The sequence below is a fragment of the Pantherophis guttatus genome, chromosome 1 (assembly GCF_059756535.1).
Source record: "Pantherophis guttatus breed Tessera chromosome 1, ASM5975653v1, whole genome shotgun sequence".
NCBI lineage: Eukaryota > Metazoa > Chordata > Lepidosauria > Squamata > Colubridae > Pantherophis > Pantherophis guttatus.
Genome location: NC_142063.1, coordinates 305,653,144 through 305,679,925, shown reverse-complemented (window position 1 = coordinate 305,679,925; position 26,782 = coordinate 305,653,144). Strand labels below are relative to the sequence as shown.

The 26,782-nt window shown below is 38.5% G+C and overlaps 1 protein-coding gene across 2 annotated transcripts in view; it reads right to left on the bottom strand.

Annotated features, from left to right (window-relative positions):
* TTC7A (tetratricopeptide repeat domain 7A) overlaps window positions 1–26,782 on the bottom strand; it is a 177,810-nt gene that overhangs the window by 110,466 nt on the left and 40,562 nt on the right. For both annotated transcript variants that reach the window (XM_034427621.3, XM_034427623.3), the window contains exons 10-12: window positions 25,809–25,892; window positions 9,001–9,105; window positions 1,521–1,638 (exon numbers count right to left, since the gene is read on the bottom strand). In XM_034427621.3, the coding sequence (XP_034283512.1) occupies window positions 1,521–1,638; window positions 9,001–9,105; window positions 25,809–25,892 (307 nt within the window). The remainder of the gene's footprint in view (window positions 1–1,520; window positions 1,639–9,000; window positions 9,106–25,808; window positions 25,893–26,782) is intronic.

Below are 26,782 nucleotides of genomic sequence, written 5' to 3'. Positions count from 1 at the left end.
CAATAGAATCTGTTGCATTTGAAAAGTGATGGATTATATAATTGCTAATCTTTCCAATTCTATATCCTTCAATATAAGATTCTTGTGGGATCATTTGTACTATATAACAACAAAGTTGCCATAGTTATCTGTGAGTAATGTCTATGCAGATTCTTAATCATCAAGGTGCTTTCCAAAAGGCAACTGGATTCTGCTTTTTCTTGAAGACGTTTCATTTGTCATCCAAGAAGCTTCTTCAGAACTGAATGAGAAGCAAAACATCTTCAAGGAAAAAACAAAGAAAGTTTAGTTGCCTTTTGGAAAGAATATTTGGGACTGGCAAGTAATGATATCCCCTTTGTTCATGTGATTAGTGATGAGTTTTGGTGCTTGGTTACCAATGAGAAAAGATACTTTTAAAAATGCAGGTTATAATAAAAATAGATTCTTTGGGTTGCAAGATCATTTTCTGCTCACATAAGCCAGAAGCAGAGTTTTTTCTTCAATAGAGTTAAATCCAAATATTTTCCATGACTGGATGAATTTTAAACAATTCTTCCATTTCATTTTTCCAGCCTTCATTATCACAGTATGTGGCCTGTAAATTGAAATTGAAGTGCAGGAGATAGCAACAAGATAGCTGGAGGCATGATAAAAATTGGACTATGTTTAGCCTGGAAAAAAAATGACTGAGGGGGAAGATAAAGGCAGTTTTCAAATACTAGAAAAGCAGAAAAAATACTAGAAGAATATGAAAAGAAGGTGATGAATTTTCTCTCTGCTGGACTAAGGCCAGGATTATATCAAATATACTGGCATAAGAGGAGAAATTTCAGTTAAAGATTAAAGAAACTTCTTGTCGAAGTGATAGAACCAATTCACCAGAAAGATGACAGGACTTATTTGTTAAATTTAACAGGCTAAACAAGTCACATTTGGCAGCAAAGAATGGCACTTCAGTCCTGCTCTCCTGCTTCAAAGAGACAATCCATCTAAAATCTGGATTGAGCAGTTATAAACGAGTTAATGAAATAAACAGATACATAAAATCAAATAACCTCAATGTCCACATCAGTTCTTTAATTCCATAAACAATGGAAGTTAAAACTGATCACCAGTGATTGTTTACAACAACAGATACAGAGGGAAAGTGTTTTGGAATACCGCATGTTGGACATAAGCTATGAATACTCACCTATGTTCAGGTGAAAGGAATTAGCTTCATCACTTATTTATGATCAGCAAGAGACATTTTGCTTTATTGTTTTTTATATTGGTTTAATAAGATTATGTCATGATAATAACTTTTGGTTGCTTTAGAAAGAGAAAGACATCATGGAAGATTGGCATCGCATCAATAAAACAAATAGATTTTGTGAGTAGATGTTGGCAACTTATTGCTGAACCAGGCAACTACCTGAATGTATGTACATGGTATTTCTTCCATTCAAATATTCTTAACATCTTTAATGTTTAAATGCTTAAACTGACTTCTTCGAACAATAGCGGTGCAGATCACATTTGACAAATCAAAAGATTACCATCAGTTGCTTGAAGGCTGTATGTCAGGCCTAATGCTAAGAAACCCTTTGCTAGGAATTCTCCAGCGTCTTCTCCCATGCCAACGACCATCTTGGCGAAACGTTCTCCTTCCTCCAGCTAAATTGATGAGAGAAAGGGAGAAACATTACAGGAAATGTCTTTTGCCACAGTTTAATAGAATATCTACCGTATTTTTGGAGTATAAGACGCACCTTTCCCCCCCCCTAAAAGGGGAGGAAAATTTAGGTGCGTCTTATACATCAAATGTAGCCCCACCCACCCACTGGCCCCTACCCTTTGGCCTCTGCTTCCCAGCACTTACCTCCTTGCAGCAAACAGCAAGAAAAAACAGCCCCTGTCAGCTTCAGCACAGCCTATTTAGCACAAGTTGATTGGATCACTTCCCGACTCTCAGCTGATTTGCTCTCAACTGTTTCTGCTGCTTGCTCCAAGGAGGTAAATTGCTGCAGCAGATTTTTTTTCCTTGTGCTAATCAAGCTATGCTGAAAACGAAAATGAAAGTAAAGCAGGCTGTTTGCTGCAATGAGGCAAAAATGCTCAGAGGCAGAAGCAGAGGCAGATTTCTTTTTCTTCTTTTCCTCACCAAAAATGGTAGGTGCGTCTTATAGTCAGGTGCATCTTATACTCCGAAAAATACGGTAATTCTTAGGAATGAATTCAAGATTAGCAAGCATCAGAACTCACTGCTACAAGATGGTGCTATGCTTCCAGTGAATTTGGAAGACCAGACTTCTAAATCTCAATGCATGACAAAAAGCTAGCTTTTCCCAACATGGTGCCAGCTGCAACACATCTGAATCCTGTCAGGTGAATGTGTATGATCATTAGTGAAAGGTTTAACACTAATGCTGGCTCTGGACTTTGGGAGTAGGAATCTGTCAAGTATGTCACTTCTACCACTGTTAAAACTGCTTATATTGCTCTGTGTTTCATGCATATGGCAGCCTGTTTCTTTGGCAGATGGAGAATCAGCCGGCAAAAGACAGATGCTGTTGCTTCCTATTTCTTCGTTTTCTCATCCTATCCACCTTTGGACCAAAAAATGTGAGGTGGAGGTTAAGAGAACAGCAATGGTGAACAGACAGGACTATACAATCTATTTTGACTATAGATGCATTACTGGAGCACAGATCTTGACTCATGCAAACCATACAGTCATAGAAACATAGAAGTTTATTGAATAGGAGACAAATAAAACCCTTGGAGAGGTAGAGAAATGAATAAAGGTAGAAGAAAGGTAGAAGAAAGGGGAAGAGCAAATGGGGCAGATTGTTATTTAGGATTTATTTATTTATTAGTTTGATTTATATGCCGCCCTTCTCCAGAGACTCAGGGCGGCTTACAATGCTTTTAAGCAATAGCCTTCATACTTTTGTATATACCTGCTTAGTAGGGCTTTTGGCGCCCCCTAAGCGGTGTTCTATTTTATACAAAGTCAGCTTATTGTCCCCACAAATCGGGTCTTCATTTTACCTACCTCGGAAGGATGGAAGGCTGAGTCAACCTTGAGCCTGGTGAGAATTGAACTCGCGGTAATTGCAGGCAGCTGGCAGCTAAATACTACTTTAACAGTAGTTTAGTCCACTGCACCACCAGGCTCTTACTGAACTTAGTCCATGGGCCACATAGTGTGACATTCAACCTCCTCATAACTTCCAGAGAGGCAACTATAAAAACCAAGCAATACAGCAGGCTGATGGTTTTAGGCTGATGGGTCACATTAAACCAATCAGCAGGATAATGAAGAAGAAGAGATGGAGGAGATTTATAGGTTGCCCAACTCCAGAATGAATCTGGGTGGCAGTTGAAACACAGAAAACAATAAAAATAAAATCTTACACATCCAGACAATTGCACCATCTACCCAAATTCTCACAACTGAAAAGGGCATCGCAAGCAGCCTACCACAAGGCCTGGGAGAACAGCCAAGTTTTTAAAGATTTCTGGAACACTATCTGGGTGGGAGCCAAATTAATCTTTGGGATGATGTGGGGGTAACATTCCAGTGGGCAGGTGCTGCAACAACTTCCTGAATCCCTCTTGATAGCATTATTAGGTTGAGGGAGCACACCGACTCTTCTTGATCTTACTGGACAGGCAAAAAGCATCGGGGTTAGGTGGTCCCTCAAACAACTGAGCCTTAATAATGATTAAAATGATGATTAACTTACAAGCAGAAAGGACAGACTCTTAAAAGAGCATATTTAGGGATCTTTCAAAATTACTGTTGACCTGGGCAATATGCAGATCTTGGCCTAATTTCAAATCCTATAGCAAGCATTACATAGAGACCACTGATTAAATCTAATATTTCATCAGTAGCCTAATGGAAGGGAAGGGGAAGAGACAGCGAAGAACAGAAAGTGGTATCTGAAACTAAAGAAGTGACAGAAATGGGAATGTGGGTGGCAGAAACAGAGAAAAGTATTGTCCACTCAAAAGTTTGACCTTTCTCATCACCAGCTTGCTGATTCCAAAGAATGCCCCTAATATACTGTAGTTTCAATATGAGATGAAATTATGCAGATAGGAGGTATACTCAGATAACAGGTCTTTGGTATCAATTATTAACTGTGTCAATTGTGATAGCCTTATCAAAATATGGACCACCTCTAGATAGGAACGACAAGATATGGAAAACACTATCTCAGCATCTTTTGCAGCTTAGATTCAGTATGATAAATTCTAGCTGTAGGTGCCCAACTAGGTAGTGCAACCTATTAGGTTCTACTTCTTAGAGATTTTGATTAGTGACTCAGAGTTTTTTTTAAATGGGGTTAACCTGAAACTAAACCAGGTCAGACACAAATATTTTAAAAGCTTATATCTCTCTGCAGACATGACTTCAATTGAAAAAAGCCATTTTCCCCTCTCAGTTAGCATCCTGCCAATTGCAGTATGAGAAATAATTATAATAATGGAGGATTACTAAGCATCTCTTTTTCAAAGAAACGGCTATAGTACTTTCAGATTTTTTAAGTAATAATAGGATATGTGCCCAAATAATAAAGCTTGCTAATAAAAACTATCATAGGCTCCTAACCAAGCTTTTCCTTGACATTCTCTATGAGACAGAAGAGGAGAGCAATGATGTTGTGGGGGAAATTATTAACAATAAGAAGATATGGTGGCCAGAGGTGGGATTTACATAATTTACCTATCGTTTCGCCCAGCACCAAAAATGTGAGCGTGTGCCACCTCCACACATGCGCCTGGCCCAGGAGTGGGTTCTACTTACCTTTACTACCGGTTCGCATCATGCACATACACTCTTCTGCGCATGCGCAGATCACCTATGATGATGTCCGGGTCAGTGGACGGAGCCTCCCACAGGTTTTACTACCAGTTCATGCGAACTGGTCCAAACCGGGGGCAACCCACCACTGGCCCGGCCTTCCGTGCATGTGCTTTGCTTGTGCGCATGCCTTCTGTGCATGCGCCCAGCCTCAAAAACATGCCTAAATAAGACAGCATAGAACCGGGGCAGGTGGGCAGGCCCACTTGCAATTTCTGCTATTGGTTCACCCAAACTGCTCCGAACCGGCTGAATACCACCTCTGTGACCAAACGTTCGTGAAACAGAGTTGGTTATTGCATGTGTTCCTAGAAGGATTGGAGGCAGAGCAGAACTGCTTCCATCACCATCAACAGTGGCATTAACGGAAGAAGATGACCAACAGACAGCATGATTTTTAAGAACACTAAGCTACAAAAGAACATTCTGGGACAAGAAGAAAGGTTCTAAAAAGATCAGCTAACTCCAAAGATTCCTGAGCTATCAGAAATAACAAGGAATAACAAGGCTTCCAACTCTCTCCTGGGTTGAAGGTTGTGCACAGAAACACACTCAGCAAGATTTGCCAACAAACTATGTTCAGCCATTGTAAACTATAATAATCTGTGTTTCCCACTGCCATCATCTTTGGTGGAAACCTCATTTTGTTAGTAGCCTACTGCTTGAGAACTATTTTTCCTGGGACAGAGGGAGGCTTTTTCCAGCTAACCATATTATTTTATTGCAGGTTTTTGAATGTATGATTGAACTAAGCCTACAGGCACACTGACAAGGAATAGGAACAGCAGGTGTTGTCCCCTGGCAAGAGGCTGCCCAGCTGGTGTTCAGCTGGCACATCTTGGCATGTTGTTTCTTTCTGTTGTGTTTTCCCACCCACCCCCTTTCCTTTAGGAGAACAAGGCCATGCATTTTAAACTATACTCCTTAAATCTAAAAGTAACAAGCAAACAGTATTCACATATTCAAGAGTTTTCACCAATAGTAATTTAATATTGCAAGGAAAGATTAGATGACAGTCAGGAACATTAGCATGGTATCTTTTTTTTAAGGACATGAATTATTCTTAAAATTAGATAAATCAAGTGGGAGATTTTAAAAAGGAGGTAAAAAGTGAAAACAGTTCTGTTCACTGTACAATTCTAGAGGTTTAGGAATAGAAAACCAAAGATGTTTTAATCTCATCCACTCCCACAGTCTCTGCCATGCCAAGAGACTCGTAAAGAATAGTTTATATATTATATAGCAGCAAATCCCAAATCCATCACAGGTTTCTTTTAAAGCATCTGCTTGCCTATTCTTGATATTTTTGGATGTACACTTTAAAAAACTCTTCAGTAGATACCTAAAAATGTAATGCTTTATGTAATTTTAATTTTAATTCCAAAAAATATTGGAAGTTTGTCCACGGAAGTCCCACCATAAAAACAAGCTTTTTAAGCAGAGGTGAAATGCTCCCGGTTCGGACCGGATCGCCCGATCCGATAGCAATGGAGGTGGGTGGTTCGGAGAACTGATAGAAAAAAATCCCTGCCCCCCCCATGCCCAGCTGAGCCACACAATCATCAGAGCTTTTTTTTTTTACTTTTAAAAGCATTTTTTCTACAACCGCTTTGGCCGAAAAAATGCTTTTAAAACTAAAAAAAAAAGCCTCTGATGATCGCGCGGCTCAGCCTGGATCATCAACGGCTTTTAAAAGAAAAAACCCTTTTTTTCTTTTAAATGCCTCTGACAATCCAAGCTGAGTTGCCTGATCGTCAGAGACTTTTTTTCTTTTAAATGCCTCTGACAATCCAAGCTGAGTTGCCTGATCATCAGAGACTTTTTTTCTTTTAAATGCCTCTGACAATCCAAGCTGAGTTGCCTGATCGTCAGAGGCATTTATAAGAAAAAAACCTTTTTTTCTTTTAAATGCCTCTGACGATCCAAGCTGAGTTTCCTGATCGTCAGAGGCATTTAAAAGAAAAAAAGCCTCTGCCGATCAGGCAACTCAGCTGGGATTGTCAAAGCCTTTTGAAAGCATTTTTTTACAACCTCTTCGCCGAAGATTTGACGGAAGAATTTATTATTAGCAAAGGTACAAGACAGGGTTGTCCCCATCCCCCTTATTATTTATTCTATCAATGGAGATTCTCAAACATCCAGCTCATGGTTGTCCCAAAGGTGCTTTTTTCAAAAGACAACTGGATCTTTTCAGTTTTTTTCCTTGAAACATTTCACTTCTCATTCAAGAAGCTTCCCCAGTTCAACACTTTTCTTATATGAAAAGCGAAACATTTTCAAACAAAAATCCAAGAAAGTCCAGTTGTCTTTTGGAAAAAGCACCTTTGGGATTTCACGGGATACTTTCTGAATTGGCTTATCTGTTCTTGTCATTTGTTGTGGGTGGATTTAATATGAAATCTGTGGTAAGCCATGGTCAGGGCCCAATTTTAGGTGGAAAGCACAATATAAATGATTTTCCAGGAAAAAAAAATGCCTTGGGGATTCCATTAGACTAATGATGACAAAAGAGCACTTATCCAAACAAGATATGTAATTAGAGTATAGATCCCATTTATTATCTACAAGTACAATGGATATAACTAAACTTGGACATCACTAATAGTATAAGTTCTACAAGTTTAGAGCTAAACCCTGTAGTATCCAATAGAGCAAGTCGTCAAATACTCACAGAACCATATCCTAAACCCCCCTTCTATAAATTTCTCCTGTTGTACACATGTGTTTACTTAGTGACAGCTGCATTAATCAAGTTACCAGTGCAATCAAATAAATAATTCATTCACCACATTATTAAATGTAGATTTTTAAAGAACCTGGGAGCTTTATGTTTAGTGACATTTCTGAAAAGAATATGCTCAGATCAACTGATGGGAAATGACCAAACAGTATCTCAGGAACTCTGTGGCGTTCTGATTGCTTGAATGGGCTAACTTTGTGAAGAAAGGAGAAAAGAACGGTAGCATTACATGGAATAGAATAAGTTAGACTGGAAGTAATCTCCAATTCAAAATTTAGAGCTACTACCTCACTGTTCTAACAGTTTTTAGTTGGAGACTAGATATGTTTGCATTAAGAGTGAATTTTCCCACCTTGCCACTTCAAATCCAACATTATAAATTGTAGTAAATAGCTATTATTCTTGGAATAAACCATTTCTCTATGCTGATCAATCAACAGAACGTGAAGTCTTATTAAGTGCCATCAAGGTTTGCCACCTGCATAACTTATACTGTAATATTTTATTTCAATCTGTTAATTATATACTCAATGAATTAAAAGGAGGAACTAATCAACCTCAAGTGTTTAATAATCGTCTATTTTCCTTCTCGGCAGGCTATTCTTCTGATTTCATTTAATATTTCCAACAAGTTTTTATTGCTCCTCCTGTTGGAGCAGATGGGTGAGGTTGCAGCCTTTTGGTAACAGCAAGCCTTCACAAGCAACAATTTGTCCCACTTGGTCTCTTATTATGACTAGCGCTACATATTAATGAAATTGAAATGCACAGAAATAATAACATCACCAGTAACTTGAACTTGTCTTCACAACAAGAAGGTCCATCAAAAAAATGAGCCATCTGTAATTAATATTGATAGACTATATTTTTTCTGTTTTCCACTTTCAATACTCTAAGTTAACTAAATGCTAGAAGGTCAATAGTTTTAAACTATGTTATATAAACATCACTTATTGAAATTTTTCGAAAGAGCCATCTGCTGGTAGGAATAAAACCAGTTTTCTCCAGACAGCAGTCATATCTGTACTATACTGTATTTAATTGAGAAAAAAAATCCCATTGCATTCTATGTTATTTCTTTCTAAGTCAACATGCATGGACCGAACAATACTGGCCTAGTAATTAAGAGATAATTCATTATTGCATTAGGGAAATCAGTTTGAAGAAGCAATTTAGACTCTGGTTTATGGGAAGTCTTTGGTTAACCTCTTTATTTTAACCTCTCCCCCTACAAAATAACAGAGAAGCACATGTCAGAGACTCCCTTCAGTAAGTCAGGTCAGTTCCACATAACTGTGCAGCTGTTCTTGGTTTACCCCTTCATCTTCCTTCTGTCTCTTCCTCTCTTTAAACCACATTTGAGTGCGGCTGTTAATGCGGCACCTAATGCATTATGTAAGAAGCACTGCACCAGCTTACTTACCCAGTGCAGAGGCCCAATGCAGACCTTGGCGGCCAGAAGAGGGACGGTGGGATCCGCAGGACGTAGCTTTGCACATTCTCTGAGCACCGAGACAGCATGAGCAGACTGGACAAGGGAGGAAGGAGAAACAAGAGGGAAACGATAAGATGGTTAGACAATGCTCAATGCGATGCACAAAGATTATTTATGCCAAATGCTTCTTCTTCCAGAGGACGTGTTTCTTGTTACCTCAATATTGAGACTTAGATTGGCTCTCAAAGCACATCTCTTGTTTTTGAAGTTTTCTTGCCTCCTGACTCCCACAGATCAGTGGGTGTTCAGATCAGGTATGGTTTTTGAAAAGCATGAAGCGAATATCTGCATCTATTCAGTGGTAACTCTGTATTATATTATTAGGTCTGTTTTACAGCAGGCCCCTAACAAAGGAAGAGCTTCAGTTGTATGGAAAAGCATTGGCAATAGGTAAGATTTCTGCAATATCGGTTTCTGTACAAATGTAAATATAGGTAGTCCTCGATTTACAACAGTTCCCTTAGTGACCATTCAAAGTTACAACAGCACTGGAAAACGTGACTTATGACCGGTTTTCACACTTATGACCATTGCAGCATCCCCATGGTCATGTGATTTAGATTTGGATGCTTGACAACTGACTCACATTTATGGCGGTTGCAGGGTCCCGGGGTCATGTGATCACCTTTTGCAACCTTCTGTTAAGCAAAGTCAATAAGGAAACCAGATTCACTTAACAACCATGTTACTAATTTAATAACTGCAGTGATTCAGTTAAAAACGTGACAAGAAAAGTCATAAAATGGGGCCAAATTCACTTAACAAATTTCTCACTTAGCAACATAAATTTTGGGCTTAATTGTGATCGTAAATTGAGGACTTGCTCTATTGAGAGTGAAACAACAGATAGGTATCCTAACAAGTTATAACCCGGAGCTAAAAAATAAAGCGGTATTTGTGTCCTAGACTAGTGTTTCTCAGCCTCGGTATCTTCCCAGAATTCCTCATCCAACATGCTGCCTGGGGAATTCTGAGAGTTAAAGTCCACACATCTTGAAGTTGCCAAGGTTGAGAAACACTGTCCTGGACCCTCAAGACACTATGATAAACACTCAAGAAAGAGAAACGTGATCTACAGCAGTGCCCACAATGTGTGGTTAATAAGTCAAGATGGTGACTATGATGATGAAGTCAAAGCTCCACCTGGTGTTTTTTTTTTATGTGAATTGTGATGAGAAGATAAGATAAGAAACAGTTTAAGGTTTAATTGCACCATCGCAGCATTGCAATATAAGCTTATTTAATCATACCCTGAGGATATCCCAGTGGTCTACTTACACATCCTCCAAGAAATGTACAATATCTACACAACACATAAACACACCCACACAGTTCCCTTTTCAAGCTAGGTACAATATTCAGACCAGTTCCTCTCTTGCTGGATGCAACACAAGTCTGCCAAATATATATTTTTTCTAAAGGAGGAAGTCCACTTTCATTTGTAGCCATTAATTTATAGTATTGATTTCTCAATACTAGAGATGAGAGGATGGAGTCATAAGTGAAAAGCAGCAAGTAAAGGAACCAGACAATCTTTAAAACTCTTGACAGTGAAGCACAAGAAAGATGTCACTGTGAACTTTATGGCAAAAGATTACTTGGCACAAAGGACCACATACGAAATAGTATCCTATCTTACCTAGTTCAAAAAAAAAAAAAAAAAGCAGACTCTTGGAGATTTATACTGTATATCAGTGAATATCAAAAATTTGTACTATGTACCAGTAAATGTCATAAACAAACCCCTTGGAGCTTATCAGTATGTCATAACAAACACTATTGATTCTAAACAAGCAAAATTACTGCTATTATAATGCATGTTTATTTTTTTGTTAGCCACTCGGCTAAACAAGAAAATAAGGATTAAAAGCAGAAATATAACAATGTATGAAACAGATACAGGGGACCATGTCAAGGAACAAAATTAGCATTTAAAAAGCAATCTCCACAGAGGTTATGAATCACTCTTTCCCAGCTCCTGCCAGAAAAGCTAAAGTCATTAGGGTAAAGGCTGTATGGATTGAAGGGCTGCTATTCCAAAGGATAGGGGCACTTACAAAAAATATATGTTTCTTGGATCCTACAAAACAGTATCGCTTCATAGTTGGGATCTGGTCCATAGTAATCCTGCTGGATCTTACTGACTGGCCATAAACCACTAGAGAAAGGCAGTCCCATAGCTAGTCAGATCCCCAGCCATACATTGCTTTATAGATGAATACTAGCACCTTGAACTACACTTGGAATGAAATGGTAACCATTGCAACTCATGAAGTAGAAGTATCGCATGGGTAAACTAAGATATGTCCAAAACTACTCATATTACTGCATTTTGGATGACGTGCAAACTGGTCTAGAATAGTATAGTACATTGCAATAATTCAAATAATGGCTAAGTCATGAGTAACCATGAGAAAGGCCTCCCAATGTATTTGTGCAAATGTCATCCTGGCCACATCTCCAGTTGCTCTTCAAACAATTGCTGAAAATCCAGAACTCTCACTGACAACAGGATTCTTTCTAGTCATTCTTGCTAGTGTTGAGCCCAAGTCTGTTCCTCCCATCCAGACCAAAAGAGCCTCCAGGCACAGGGACAGGGCCTTGACAGTTTCACCTCTTCAACCTGGTTCTGAGATATACAGTTGTGTATCATCTGCATACTGATGATACTTGAATAAGTGCTATCAAATAGCCTTGTCTACCAATCTTACATACTGTAGATATTAAATAAAATTGGGGAGAATGTTAAGCAACAAGAAACCCACAAAGCAAGGGCCCTTGGGCTCAAGGTCTCCTCTCCAGCACCAACTAAAACCAATCCTGATGGAAGAGAACCAGTATCCCCCAACTCCCAGAGTTTACTCAAAAGGATAGCATGATCAATGGCATTAAAAGCTGCTAAGTTATCAAGTATGACCAGAGGAATCATACCACATCTACTTTGGCCCTAGCAAAGGTCAAGTACAATTAATGTTGCTTTGACATTGTACTCAGGCCTGAATTCTAATTGAAAAGGAGAGGTTGGAAACTGCTCAAAACATATCTAGTACTGCTGGGTAAAGCAATGCCTTCTTGAGGTATTGTGCTGCTTCTAACAAAGCAAGGTAAACTACCTCGATTTTCACATGAGGGAAGAGTTTACCATCATGCAAACCCAAGTGCTACCTCCAGATGATGACCCTAACAATTTTGAGGAGTTTCTCAAAACTCACAAACTTTACAAGTAATCAAGCAAGACTCTACTGTGGCCAACTCAATAGGATCTATTCAGCTGAAGTCCAGCTCGGAGTAGCTCTTAGTGATTTTGTTCATCAGATCTGTAGGATATTTTTCACAGTGGTCCTTAAGATGTTTTTCCTCCTCTAAAAGGGTCCAGGCAATGCTATGTTGTCTCTATACAGGAGAGGAATTAATAAATTATGTGCCATGTGGTACTTCTTAGTCTTGAATAGGTTGAAATGTTTCATGTTATCCAGTTATGAATGCCATCTGCTTGCCTAGGCTGCTTTCCAAGCTTCAAGTTCAAACGTTCACAATTCACATCCCCAAGAAGGAGAACAGCCCCTTATTTGTGCCCTAGAGTTTGTAAGCATCTGGAGAGTTGGGATCCGCATATAAACAGACCAATAACTGCATTTAAATACCCAGTCATTTAATTTACTTAACATACTTAATGGTTCTCAAATGAGCACTGAGATTTACCTGGAATTTCTGACTAAATCCCTATAGTATATCTACTGTAAGCATAAACCAAAATGTTATATCTATATTATGTCAAAAGATTGCAAATGCTTGCAGATTTTAACTTTTTAAATTGGCTCGCAAGAATATTAAAGTATATAACTATAAATGGTACATTTACAGATACAAACATATCCAGGACAAACTACCGGAATGCATAGGTTTCCCTCTATAACACTGGACTTAGTCTTGTGGGTCTATCCCCCTTGGTTGGGTTAATGTGCTGTCTAAATTCTGTTTTGAGTATTTATAAATTCTGTTCTGATTTGCTGCCAGATGGTGGTGTCCTGATTTAGAATATGCCTTCTTAGAATATGATAAGTAAAGTTACTAGTTAAACCCGTAAGCATTGCTATCTTCCCACTTTCTTAATAGTCCCAGCAGTAGGAAACCATCTACCAGTCCTGACATTACCCTGCATTATTAATAGTTTTCTGTCCACAAAAAAGCAAGATAGAAATAAAATTGACTTGCTTGAGCTCTGGTGTTGGGGAAGGCTGGTGTGGTGTATTCCTTGGATAGCAAAGATGACTAACAAACATAACATCAGACATGTCCCTAGAAGACAAAATCACGAAACTGTGTCTCACTTACTTTGGCCCTATCATGAGGGGGAATTCACTGGAGAAAGCAATTACGTTTGGAAGAGTTAGCGGTAAAAGGGAACCAGGCCATGACGGTGGCTGTACACCAACAAAGCGGACACCAGCCAAAGCACAGAAGAAGTCAAAGACGTAGTGCAAGATCAGAAGATGTGGAGAGTCCTGGCCCATAGAATCAGCAAGAGTCAAACTTAACTGAATGGATCACATCATCATGAATGGTTTTAACAAGAGGTTGAGACCACAGTATAGCCATCTTCAAAATGCTTACCTATCTTCAAAGCTGATTCCCCATGTTGGGACTAAATGGTAAAGCCATACCCCATCCCAGGAACTGGGTTTGCAGCTAAGGAATGGGTGGAAGCTGCACTGTGAAACAGGTGAAGCTGCTTCACAATATCATTTTTTCCTACCACATGGATTAGCTGTCTCATGCTCAGAGGAAGCACTTGACAGCTGATGCATACGGTGGATGGGAGATGCCTGTTAAATCAGTCTTTACTGGACAACCCTCCAGTACATTATATACCAGCTTGTTTTGAAACCCTTTGCTGTGCATCTCTTTCAAAGCAGCCAGTGCATGTCCTGTCTGCTCACTCTCCAGAAAGAAAGAAAGTGTGGGGTTCAAGGCAGTCCCAGGTAACCAACTGACAGAGGATTCATCTTGCTCTCTCTGATATACCTGAGAGTACTGCCACCCAGCAACATGGGCAGGGAAGCTCAGCAGATTGCTCTTTCCTTTAAATTGCCACTGGTTAAGGGGAAAATGGGACACGGTGGCTCAGTGGCTAAGGTGCTGAGCTTGTCGATCGAAAGGTTGGCAGTTCAGCGGTTCGAATCCTGAGTGCCGCATAACGGGGTGAGCTCCTGTTACTTGTCCCAGCTTCTGCCAACCTAGCAGTTCGAAAGCACGTAAAAAATGCAAATAGAAAAATAGGGACCACCTTCGGTGGGAAGATAACAGCATTCTGTGCACCTTTGGCATTTAGTCATGCCAGCCACGTGACCACAGAGACGTCTTGGGACAACGCTGGCTCTTCGGCTTTGAAATGGAGTTGAGCACCATCCCCTAGAGTCGGGAAGGACTAGCACATATGTGCAAGGGGAACCTTTACCTTTAAGGGGAAAACATTACTTTAAACCCAAGATCAAGTTAAACCTGTCTCAATTGTGGGCTAAGAATAAAATGAAGGCATCATCAAAAACACACTGCAGAATAAAAGAGATTGCCAGGAAATGTTCATACTGTGCCTTATAAGTAGGAAAAGGTTCTATGTAGTGAGGAAATTGGCAAAATGTACCTATCCTTGGAACTATCACATATGTGATAATAGAGCGATAAGTGCCATGGAAAAAAAGGTAGGGTGAATGATACCATTCTGAAATCTAACTGTTTCTTTCCTTTCCCATTTCCTCAGTTATTTAGTTCACATTATATCATAACCCGCTCCCCTTCCAAGTCTTCTAAATATTCAATTTGTTCAGCCTTCATTGGAGTGTTTTGAAAGCTCTCTCCATTCTTAAGATCTTTTTTTCTTTTAGTGATGGGAGGAAGTCTGCAGTTTTAGAATTTGTTATCCTTCATCTTCATCTATTGTGTGAGAGGGAACCTATGTAAGCCATGATGTGCACTGCCTGAGCTTCAGGAATAAAGAAAATGTTTTTTAAACACAAAAATTTCTTTCTTTTATATTTAAATCAACTCGATGAAGCGATTTTTAATCGGCTTCTGTGATACTGAACTCCAACTGGAACGATTAGTATATGTACATGTGTGTTATATACTGCATGTGCATATGATCTTGTTTGATACTAGAATGAGTGAAAGACAATCATATACAGTATGAGTTATATATTAGAATAACAATAGAGTACACAGTATTGTGTAGGGTCTAAATAATCAGATAATTAAAATGTTTGTATTCCTCCGTCAGACTGTGGGTGGAAAGTACATTGTTTGCAAAGTTCACTGCAAGATAGTAATAATTAGACTTATTAGTGATTAGACTTTAAACCACAGAAGAATCTCAATACAATACAAGGTTTTTTTTTTATGTAGATAGGGCTTCCATACTAAGATCCCTTTGAACAATGCTGAGATGGATTTTATCAATTCATTTTTAAAATCAAACATACCTCTCAATTTTGGATTGCAATACTTGCTTTTAATTTATCACATCACACCTGAAATTCCTTCCTTCACAGCAATTGAAAAAAGAAAAGTGACCTCACTTGTAACGAGGGTTTTGATGTTGTTGTCTTTATTTTTTTAAAGGAAGAAGTCTGCTGGATCTGATAAAAAATCTATGTCGGCCAATATTCCATAGTAGCTAACAATGATGATTCTATTAAGAAATAAGTAGGTCATGTGGGCAAGAGCCATTTCCGCTTCTAAAACTAGTATTCAGAGACATATTGCTTTCATTCTGAGGACATCAGGAGGTCACTGTTAATAGTAGCTACCATTTCAACATTCTGCCCCTAGAGGCATCCTCAAAATGTTCTTAGCTAGGAAATCTTGGAATTATAATCCAAGAAATTCAGAAAGATTTTAGATTAAGAAAGATGGGAATATATGTACATTGATTATACAAACCTCATTACAATATCATATTTTGGTTAATGTCAATATGGTTTTGGTACAGATTTGCCACTATATGTAGCTAATGGGAACAAACAACAAAATGACTAGTGAATCAATTTTAATGCTCTTTGTTAAACAACCACATACATACCCCTGAAAAATTTGCACCTTCTAATGTAAAGCAGTCCTGATACTCCATATTCGTTGTTCAACTCACAGGCTACAATCCAGGCACTGCAGTAATGGTTTTAGCTGGATCATAATGATTTTGCTGATTTTTTTTCAGGCAACTTTGGAAATTTCCATGTGCTGTGCAGGTTTAAAGAATAATCTCCCTCCCTATTATACATTCCCCTGCACTTCTTGCAAAAATATTGGGCCACATCTTCTGGTTAACTGACCTTTGTACGTCTGTTGATTTAAGATTTTGTTACAATCTTAACTTCTTTCCCTGCTTGTGCTATTTCAGGAGCTTTTTAAAACCTTTGCATCCTTCAGGGCTCCTGACTGCAATGCAAAGACAAATGTTTCTCCTTTTTTTTAAACCGGGTTACTTAGCAACCGCAGTAAGCTTTTGTAAGGGGAGTAACAGAAGGACCATCCCAAATCAAACGCAACCCTTGCTGCTACAGCACAGGATTACACACACACACCTCTTTAATGGTGTAGAAAACTCTCGCAAGACTGTAAAAATCAAGATAGATAGTTTGTTATGCACTATGGTTACCTTTTTGAGCAATTTCATTTCTGCCACAGACATCAATATCATTGTTGTTCTTGATGATGACAATACTGTATATGTAGCTGATGCTTCCTGTGTATGTTAACTATGGCAAGAAATGAACTTGGGTGTACAGCACAGGTAGTACTCGACTTAACAACAGTTCATTTAGTGACCATTAGAAATTACAATGGCACTGTTGCAGCATCCCCATGGTCAGGTGATCAAAATTCAGATGCTTGGCAACTGATTCATATTTCTGATGGCTGTAAGATCCTTGGTTCATGTCATCACCTTTTGTGATCTTCTTACAAGCAGTCAATGGGGAAACCAGATAAATCTAACAACCATATTACTAATTGCAAATGCAGTGATTCGCTTAACAACTGTGGCAAGAAAAGTTGTAAAATGGAGGAAAATTCACTTAACAACTGTCTTGCTTAGCAACATAAATTTTGGGCTCAATTGTGGTCGTAAGTTGAGAACTACCTATATGGTCAGACCTGGATTTGAATAGAGGGAAGTAAATCCAACTTTCCCTGTTCAAGCCCTAAAGCTGTATATAGTCTAAATCAGGGGTCCCCAACCCCTGGTCCATAGACTGGCACTGGTGTGCAGCATGCCAGCAAGTGGGTGGCGCAAACAAGCGAAGCCCCATCCGCGGGATGCAGGCAGCATGCAAAACCATGCCCCCTCCGGTCCTTGGGAAAACCTCTCTCCACAGAACCAGTGCCTGGTGCTCAAAAGATTGGGGGCCGCTGGTCTAGGTCTAAGCATGGGTGACAAAATTCAGGCCAAATTTATTTAATTACCAAATCTAATCTAATAGATGGGGAAGTTGTGGGTTCCCACAAGTGAATTACAACACTCAGCATCCCACTCACCTCACTTTCTAGAATAGGAGCTTGAAGTCAACAATATATGGAAAATCACAGATTATATTTCCTGCTGTAATGAAATGTTTGGGGTGTTATATATATATAATATATAATATTTTGTGATTTCTGGGGGCATGATGGCTGAGATGTTTACACACTGGATTTGTTGACTAGAAGGTTGGCAATTCGAGATCAAGTACTGCCTGACAGAGTGAGCTTCCATTAGGTATCCCAGTTCCTGCCAACCTAGCAGTTCCAAAGCATGCAAATCCAAATAGATAAAAAGGTAGCACTTTGGTGGGAAGATAACAGCATTCCGAGCGCCTTCGTTGTATACTTAGCAGGCACATGACCATGAGAGCCTCTTCAGACAACACAACTCTTTGGCTGTGAACTGGAGATGAGCACCATCCCCTAGAGCAGGAGTCTCCAACCTTGGCCACTTTAAGACTTGTGGACTTCAACTCCCAGAATTCCCCAGCCAGCCTTGCTGTGGCCAAGGTTGGAGACCCCTGCTCTAGAGTCAAACACAACTAGCAGGGGGAAACGTTTATCTTTACTATTTTTTAACCTTTGTGATTTCCAGTCAGTCTTGGCTCCTGGTGACTGCCTGGAGAAGTCCCTGCAGTTTTCTTGGCGAGGCATTTTCAGAAGTGGTTTGCCCTTGCCTCCTTCCTAGGGCTGAGAGAGAATGACTAGCCCAAGGTCACCCAGCTGGCTTTTTGCCTAAGACGGGACCAGAACTCACAGTCTCCCAGTTTCCAACCTGATGCTTTAACCATTATACCAAACTTTCTTGTTACCGTATATATACTTTTCCTTTCCAGTGAATGTGGGTGTGCGTACATGCACACTTCTACCAACAGCTGAGGAACAGACATCATGAATCTGCTACAGTGTACTCTATCCATGAAAGCATATGTCATAACACATTTGTTAGTTTTTAAAGCTGTTTTTTCAAAAATTCTACCTCAGTCTTTGAATACCAACATGCTCTGTCAAACTATATTAAATTTCAGTGGAGCGCCTCAATTTTGTATAACACTGTATTTTTTTAATAAGGCCAGGAATTGAAAGTGAAATAAACAGAGGCAATAGATTGCAGAGAAACCCCATGGTACTTTTTCTGTGGAATATTCTTTGCCAAAATTGTAATAGCATGGCAAACATCAGCTAGGAACTGTTTGATGCTCTCACCCACGCAAAGCCTCCAAGTAAACAAGATATCGGCAAGAGCAGAGCATCTATTTGCAAATCCTCCTCTTCATGCTGCCCAGAAAATATTTCAGGAGTCAGTTAAATGAGGCTGTCTTCTTTGCTGTCTTATTAAGATATATTTATAAAGAAGCAGCAGGAGAACATACTGCAGATCATCAGACCCTATGTTATCAATTAGAGTGGATAATGCTAAACATCAATATAACACAAGACAAGGTCCATCTTATTCAGCACCTTTCCCACTGTAACCAGCTAGATGCTCCTTCAAAGGTCTAAAGTAGAACAGGTGAGTAAACCCACTATAACTCCCATATTGATATTAGAATATGGAACCAGTCTCTTTGAAGGTAATAATTATGCCATCATATTGCTACCAATAGCATTAACCTTGTGATGGAATGCAGTAAGGAAGATGGTGCACTTCAGAGAAGTAAAAGGCAACTTAGTCCAAATATTATGTGTGAGAAAAAGAGAGTGAAGACAGCCCTTCCTTAATAGTTCACAGAGTATTTTGTAGATAGTAGACTCCTCAGTTTGGTAAGATTTTGCCTACAGATGTGAAACAATAAAGAACATAGCTGGGAGGAATCACCACATGTTTTGGTTTTGGGTCTGACAATCCTCTATGAATTTGTCCCATCCCATTTTAAAGATAAACTGGTGTTATCACTGCATCTATGTAGTTTATGCTCTATGAGATTTTTTTTCATCTTTTGTCTGTGAATCTCCAACCATTCAGTTGTTCTGATGACCCTGGATTGTAATATGATTAGAAAGAAGAAAAGCTGCTTGCTCATACTGTGCATTGTTTTATAAACATCTATCATATCAACTTTTACTTATTTTTATCGGAAATGAAACAGCACCAGATATGTAATTTCTCTGCTGCGATGTCCAAATTTAACATCCAGAAATCATGAAGGGAATTAGAATGAGATAGAATTAAAACATTACCAAATTGGTGGGGTTGATGTTTTTAGAGAACAGTAGACCAAATTAGAAATATTCAGGTCTGCTCTGCCTCCTCAATTTCACACCTCTCAGGAAGCTTTACCCTTCCTAAGATTTTGCTGCTTGTCAGTCATCCACAAAGCTGCAAATTACATGGGCTCTTCCTCCCCTGAAAAATGCCAGTTAGTTCTGCTGACCTGCCTTTCTTGTAGACCTCCCGCTTTTCCTTCTTGCTAGCACCTTGTCTTCTCACACAGAATCACTGGAATTTTTTTTTAAAAAAGGAGAAATCAGAAAGGACAAAAACCCTACAACAATAACTACTGGTTCCAATTTGTTGGAAATGAAATGTTATCTACTTCCCCACCTTGGCTACCTCCAGGTTATGTAATAGTGCAGCCGGTCTCTTCCTGAATTAGACAGAGGAAGAGAGATAGGATATGTAAGGAAGAGTCCCTGACAGAAGACCAGTGTCCTACTCAGTATAAGTGGGTATGGTATGTCCTTCCTTTTTAAGATGATTTCCTTTGCTAGCAAAGAAGAAAAGAATATCCTTGACACTTTGTACAACTGAGAACACTGGAAGTTGAGTCACAGTCGGACTTCTTTTTTTGATTTCACCGCTTCAGAGAATGGAGCTATTTGGATAAGCAGTGAAAAGTCCCCCCCCCCCAAAAAAGAGAGATAAGTCCAGTTGCTGTGACTCAACTTCCAGATAACAATACCGCTGCTGTATTGCTGCTGACTGGGGGATTCTGAGAGTTGAAGTCCACCCATCTTCAAGCTACCAAGGCTGAGAAACACTGGCTTAAGGTATTATGGGTGGGCAAACACATGACCAACAATTTCTATTAAAAATACAGCTTATCATTATTCTTATCATTGCTATTATTATTCTAATAAGAACAGGAATAGCATCTATGAGTAGATAATCTTAAAAGGGTTATTTTAGAATTTTACTGTGTCACTATTATTGTTCTCACCAAAAGTGATTTTACTTTTCAAAGACCCACCGATAGATTCATAAAGAAAACAAATTTGAACCTTATTATTGATTTGCCTCATTATTTCATTTATATTTCTCAAATATGTTTGCATTTTGTGACTCAAAACATCTGACTGATTTCTCATTCAAATAAAATGAATATTATCTGGATCTTGCTGATACTGATTTTCTGGCTAGCCCTGGAATATTAATATGAAGAGATTTAACAAAATAGCTTTAGGGTTCCTTATAGGCATATATTGCATATATCAGTGATCATGATGGCTGGGATGATCGGAGTTGTAGCTTAGTGCATTTGGAAGATGCTAGTCAGAAATACTACAATTGGGACCAGTAACTTAGTCATTGAGCAAGTGGTCACTAAGTGAAGCCATGACTGTGCTTATGATCTTACTTCAGCTTTCCTTTGCTTTAAAAAGGAAAGCTGTGGAGGTTGTGGGTGTGAGGAGTGGTTGTAAAGTTATTTTTTCATCACTGTCCTAACTGTGAATGGTTGCTAAATGAGGCAGTTAAGAAACGAAGTGTATGTGTACTCTAAGCAAGTGGCTAGCTGAAGCTGGGCCTGGAAGAAGGATGTAAGAGTCTCTATCTCTTTGACTTTTAATGCGGAACCAATGAAAAATGAAGGGATATTATCTCCTGGAACGATAGTAGGGTAAATCTAGGTGATCATCTAATCAACCTCAGTGGTCAACTCAGCAATGCTGGATATCATCTTTGATAGATGATGTCCACTTCTTTTTAAATATTTCCAGTAATGGATTGCTCACCATTCTCCATGCTAGCCTATCTCAGGTAAAAAACTGAAGGTCATGGTTAATTTGTGCATAAAGAGCAAGTGCTTAGCTCTGCCTCTAAGCTGTGCTTGTTGAACAGAATGGTAGAAAGTAAGGGAAACAGTACTTTCCATACTTCTCTAGGCTTTGTAAAATCCACTTGTAACAAGGCCACTTTCTTTTCCCATTTTTGTGCCTTCTATTGTGTCTTTTCTTTTTTTTAAAAAAAATAAAGATCACATTGAAGTTCTTAAGTTTTCTATTAGTTTAATTGTTAAGTGTTCTTCTCTTTCTAGCTGTCTGATTTGTATTTATATCTAGAGATTCCAGTAGAATACAAAATATAATAGTTATACACATGCCCTGTAGACCCTAATATATAATACAGTGACAGTTCTTCTGCTGGAGATCAGAAAAGATCCCCAGCATATTTAGTAGTATCTTTAAAAAGAAAGATATGATTTTACCCACACATTTGCATTTGACTTATATACATGCCTCAAACTATTCTCTTTTGCAGTAAGCAATGTCATGTAAAGTGCAAAAGGAGACAAGAAATTATAGAAAAAATAAACTAAATAAATTAAAACATGAGATAAGAAAAAAATAGCTAAATCTAGTTTGTAGCAATATTAATCACTGTAACTCTCAGTATCTTCCTATCCTTATCAATCATCCTTCTCTCCATGATGTCCATACATTATGTCTTATGATGCCTTTTATTCTTTACATTTCTTCCCTCCCATCATAATTGGATCATAAATCCAATCATAAATACCATCCAATAATTTCCTATTCTCCCCTTCCTCTTGTAGTATTCATTCTTCCTTCATATATATTTTTTTGCTATTTGATCCTTATCCATTCTATCTAGCTCTGAAAGTGACCAAATACAGCATTCTTGATCTTATCACTTCTGGTTTTGCTATCCACACAAATATCTTAAGGGGATATTATTCCATACTCAGTATTGAACAATTAGTTTATTACATTACAAGCACTATTTAGTTCCATCTTATATTGTTCTTTTCTTATTCAGTGACCAACTTTCACCACCAGATTCATGCAAAACATTCCAATTTAATTCTGTTCACTTACCTTACATTTTATCTAAATCAACAAATGCATAACATCAGATTTATACATGTCTCAATCAGTGGTAGGTTGCCCCCAGTTCGGACCAGTAGTAAAACCGGTAGGAGGCTCCGCCCACTGACCCGGACGTCATCATAAGTGAGCTGTGCATTCGCAGAAGAGCATATGTGGGCGCGATGCGAACCAGTAGTAAAGGTAAGTAGAACCAACCCCTGGTCTCAATGCCTTGGTGAAGAACAAAATCTGGCTGGTGCATCCCCAAAATCTTGTCAGAAGCCCCTGGAAGGGTCACAAATGGAAACCACATGACCCCGGCATGCAGCAACTGTTGGTAATATATGCAGTTGCCAAGCATCCAAATTTTGATCATATGATCATGGGGACATTGCAACAATCATAAGTGTGGGGAGCAGTTATAAGTCACTTTTTTCAGCACCGTCATAACTTTAAACAGTCATCACACAAATGATTGTAAGTCAAGGACTACTTACAGTCAAGTTAGTCCTCAATTTACAATCACAACTGAGATTGGAGTTTTCACCGCAAGTTAGTGCAGTCTTAAAGTGAGTCATCATATGACTGTATAAAATTTTATGTCCATGGTAAAAAAAACCTTTTTTTTTTTACCATGGACATTAATAGAATCTGGTTTCCTGAACTGACTTAGCTTGTTGGAAGCGGGAACCAGCTGCCAAGTGCCTAAATTCAATCATGTGACCATGGGAGTGGTGCAGCAATCATAATTTCAAGGATGAGTCATAAGTCACTTTTTCCAAGGATGTTTTTCCAAGGATGTTGTAATTTCCAACCATTGTTAAATGAGCACTGGAAGTCAAGGACTATTTGTACCTATATGGAAAATAGAATATCTGCAGAACCTAAACTAGAAATTAAAATGATCTAAAAACACCACTGGACACAAAAGTTGCTATGCATTAAAAACCTTCCTAGGAAACAGTCTGATCTATCTGTTGCCTAATGGAGAACTGTGCTAGTCCATGGACAGGTTTGGGCCACCAGAACACTCATCAGTATGAGACAAACATAGGATTCTCTCTTGGGGCAGATCAAGAGAACTAGCCGACCATAGCTTCTTTATTTCTAAGATGGTACCCTCTTTCAACCTTTCTGCTGCTTAAAGGATTCCACTTTTCAGTGGCCCAATTCTACTGAAGATACTGTAAGCTCTTAGTTGGGTTTCTCCCTCCTCACTCCCAATGTATAAGACAATCAGTACATAGATATAATAATTATTCAGCTTGGTCTCATGTTCTGCCCAGCTCTCTACTCTATCCCACATAATCATCTGACCTGGAAGGAACAATCCATTCACAAGATGACATGGCCAGGGAAAAATACCACAGACTAAGATCCAAAGCTCATGGGTCACCTGAAGCTTAATTTGGATATATGAATATATATAAAGCTTGTTAAAGTCCAATTTCATGTTTCATTAATGAGCTGACCAGCAAGATGGATTTCTATTAAGAGTTACCTTGCAACAAGATGGACAGCAAAAAAAAATTAATAAATAAAATTGTCATTTCAATAGCTTAATTTTTTAAATGCAATCTTTTATTAAGTGTGAAATAAGCAGAATGGAATGCTGAATCAAAACAATCTTGTTTAGCAATGAGCATAATCTATATAAAATAAGAGATTCTCTGCTTATACTTAAAAGAATAAATTTGTTTTCAAAATGTGAAGGTGTCTGGGGAAATAGAAGGACTCATCAAACTGTTTCTGTGATAATCACAGATTTATGAGTCCCATTTTCAGCACTAGATATATGAAAGTAAACCTCAGATGTAAGATCTTGTTTTTAATAAAGTTTGGACTTGGCTGTGGTCCAGGGCAATTCAAAAAAGATATTTGGTTTTTAGTGGCTTCACCAGATAAGATTATCTTTGCTGATCATTCCTTTCCCCTAACCCTGAATCTCTGGCATCATGGTGCGTAGTAAAAATTATAATTTTCACAGTTCTCCAAATTATATCTCTCTATAGTATATACTATAAAATATAGTATGACTCTCTTAATAACATTTTGAAAGTAGGATTAAAAGACTATCAGATAAAGGAGGACATTTTTTTCCTGCCAGAGTCTTTCATAGACCGATAGAATTCTAGAGTTGAAAGGCATCACAAGGATAATCTAATTTAATGTGTCTCAACCTTAGCAATTTTAAGATATGTGAACTTAATTGCCATGGTTGAGAAACACTGAGCTACTACAAACCTCTTCAATGTGCAGGAAAACCAATTAAACTCTTCATTAGTTGTTCTTAAAAATCTTTAGATATCAAGAAGTCACAGCCTCCAGATTTAGACTTTTCCTTTGCCATATAGTTCTTACTATCAGGAAATTTTCTTTATATAGTCCTAATAATAATACACAAATATAATGTCACTTAATTCTAGAATATTTCACCAGTTTAGGAATCAGCCTGAAAGAGATCTAGATAGAAGAACATCTAAATCTACTGGTTGATCATTAGGTAATTTTCATACATTGGCAAGGCTTTTTGAGGCCTATTTCTTCAACAACAAAAGCAGAACATTTTTCTCTATTTAAGTTTGGCTGCTGAAATTTCAAGGACATAAGAAAACGGAAGGTGGATTATGATGAAACTTTTGGTAGATTTTTTAATAAGAAAAAACTTGGATGCCTTGTGCTCTGGACTGAAGCAGATAGGTTTGGGTTCATCATATTTTTAAAAAATAATTATTTACCGTTTTCTTTACTTCACACATTTTTATATTATGTATAGTATAAATGTATACTGTGGGTATTCTCTGAGTATGCAGAACCTGCTGCCTTACTTTTGGTTATCTCTATTAGACATTCAATGCATCTATATTCAAAAAGAATGATCATTGTTACAAATTATTACTATATTACATAGGAAAAATGTAATATAATATAATATATTGTATGCTTGTATGATTTTAGCACTAATATTTCAGATTGCATTTTGTTTTCAAGTTCAGATGGCTCAGTGGCTAAGACATTGAGTTTGTCGATCCGAAAGATCGGCAGTTCGAATCCCCAGTATAGGTCTCCTGCGTGAGCAGGGGATTGGACTAGATGACCTCCAAGGTCCCTTCCAACTCTGTTACTGTTACTTATCTATATAATAGTCTGTTTGCTTGTTTAAGTCTTACCTTGCCACAAGCTGTCATGGCCAGAGCCAACTGGTACCAGAGATGAAATTCACCAAATGCAAGCTTCATTGCTCGTTCTAAACACTGGGGACAAAAAATATAGATTATACTTTTTGTATAATCATATAGAGAGAGAGGGGGGGAGAGAGAGAAAGAGAGGGGGGGAAGGAGGGAGGGAGAGCCTGAAGGAGGAGAGAGACACATTCAGATAGTGCAGTGTTCTGGGGTTTAAAAACAAAGCATGCATGAAGAAAGGGCTTTCTGAGATGGATTAAGTGCCCAAATGGGGTCCAAATAAAGTGTTTTCAGGGCCTACATTTATCCTTCATGCTATCTTTACAATACTTAGGATGCAAGTTTGTATAGCTTTCTTTAAAACTGGACCCTAGATATCTCTTCAACAAAATTAACATGCAAAAATATTTCCAATAGATATAACATATAATGCAGCATGGTAAATGTAAACACTTACAATATGATTTTTTTTGGGGGGGGCTTAATGTTTATAAAATATCACAAATTTAGCAAATGTATAAAACCTCGGGACCCTTCAGAATCGGTTTAATGTCAAGGTTCCAAAAAATAGTCCCATAGCAAGCAAAACTCCGAGGCAGATGAATCCCTCAAAGAATAGCTTTATTGGAGATACCATATTGGCACAAATCTGGGGAAAACCGACTTTGAAGGTTCCCACAGTTTTCACCTAATTAAAAGAGAAAGTTTTCCCTCAACTCCAAACAATAAGTCACATGGTCCAATCAAAACACTCTCTGGTTGCCTGTGACCTCACTCCTCCTTCCACGGTCCAGGTGTGAGAATGTCCTTGGTTCCCAAGAGAAAGTATTTTACTTTGGTTACAAATCCCAGGTATCTCTAATTCTTCCTCCCTATCCCTCAGCTCCAGTGCGGCAACATTGAAGCTCCAAGATGGCTCCGGTCAGGTCAGCTTCAGGGTTGACAGAGGGACCCAGAAA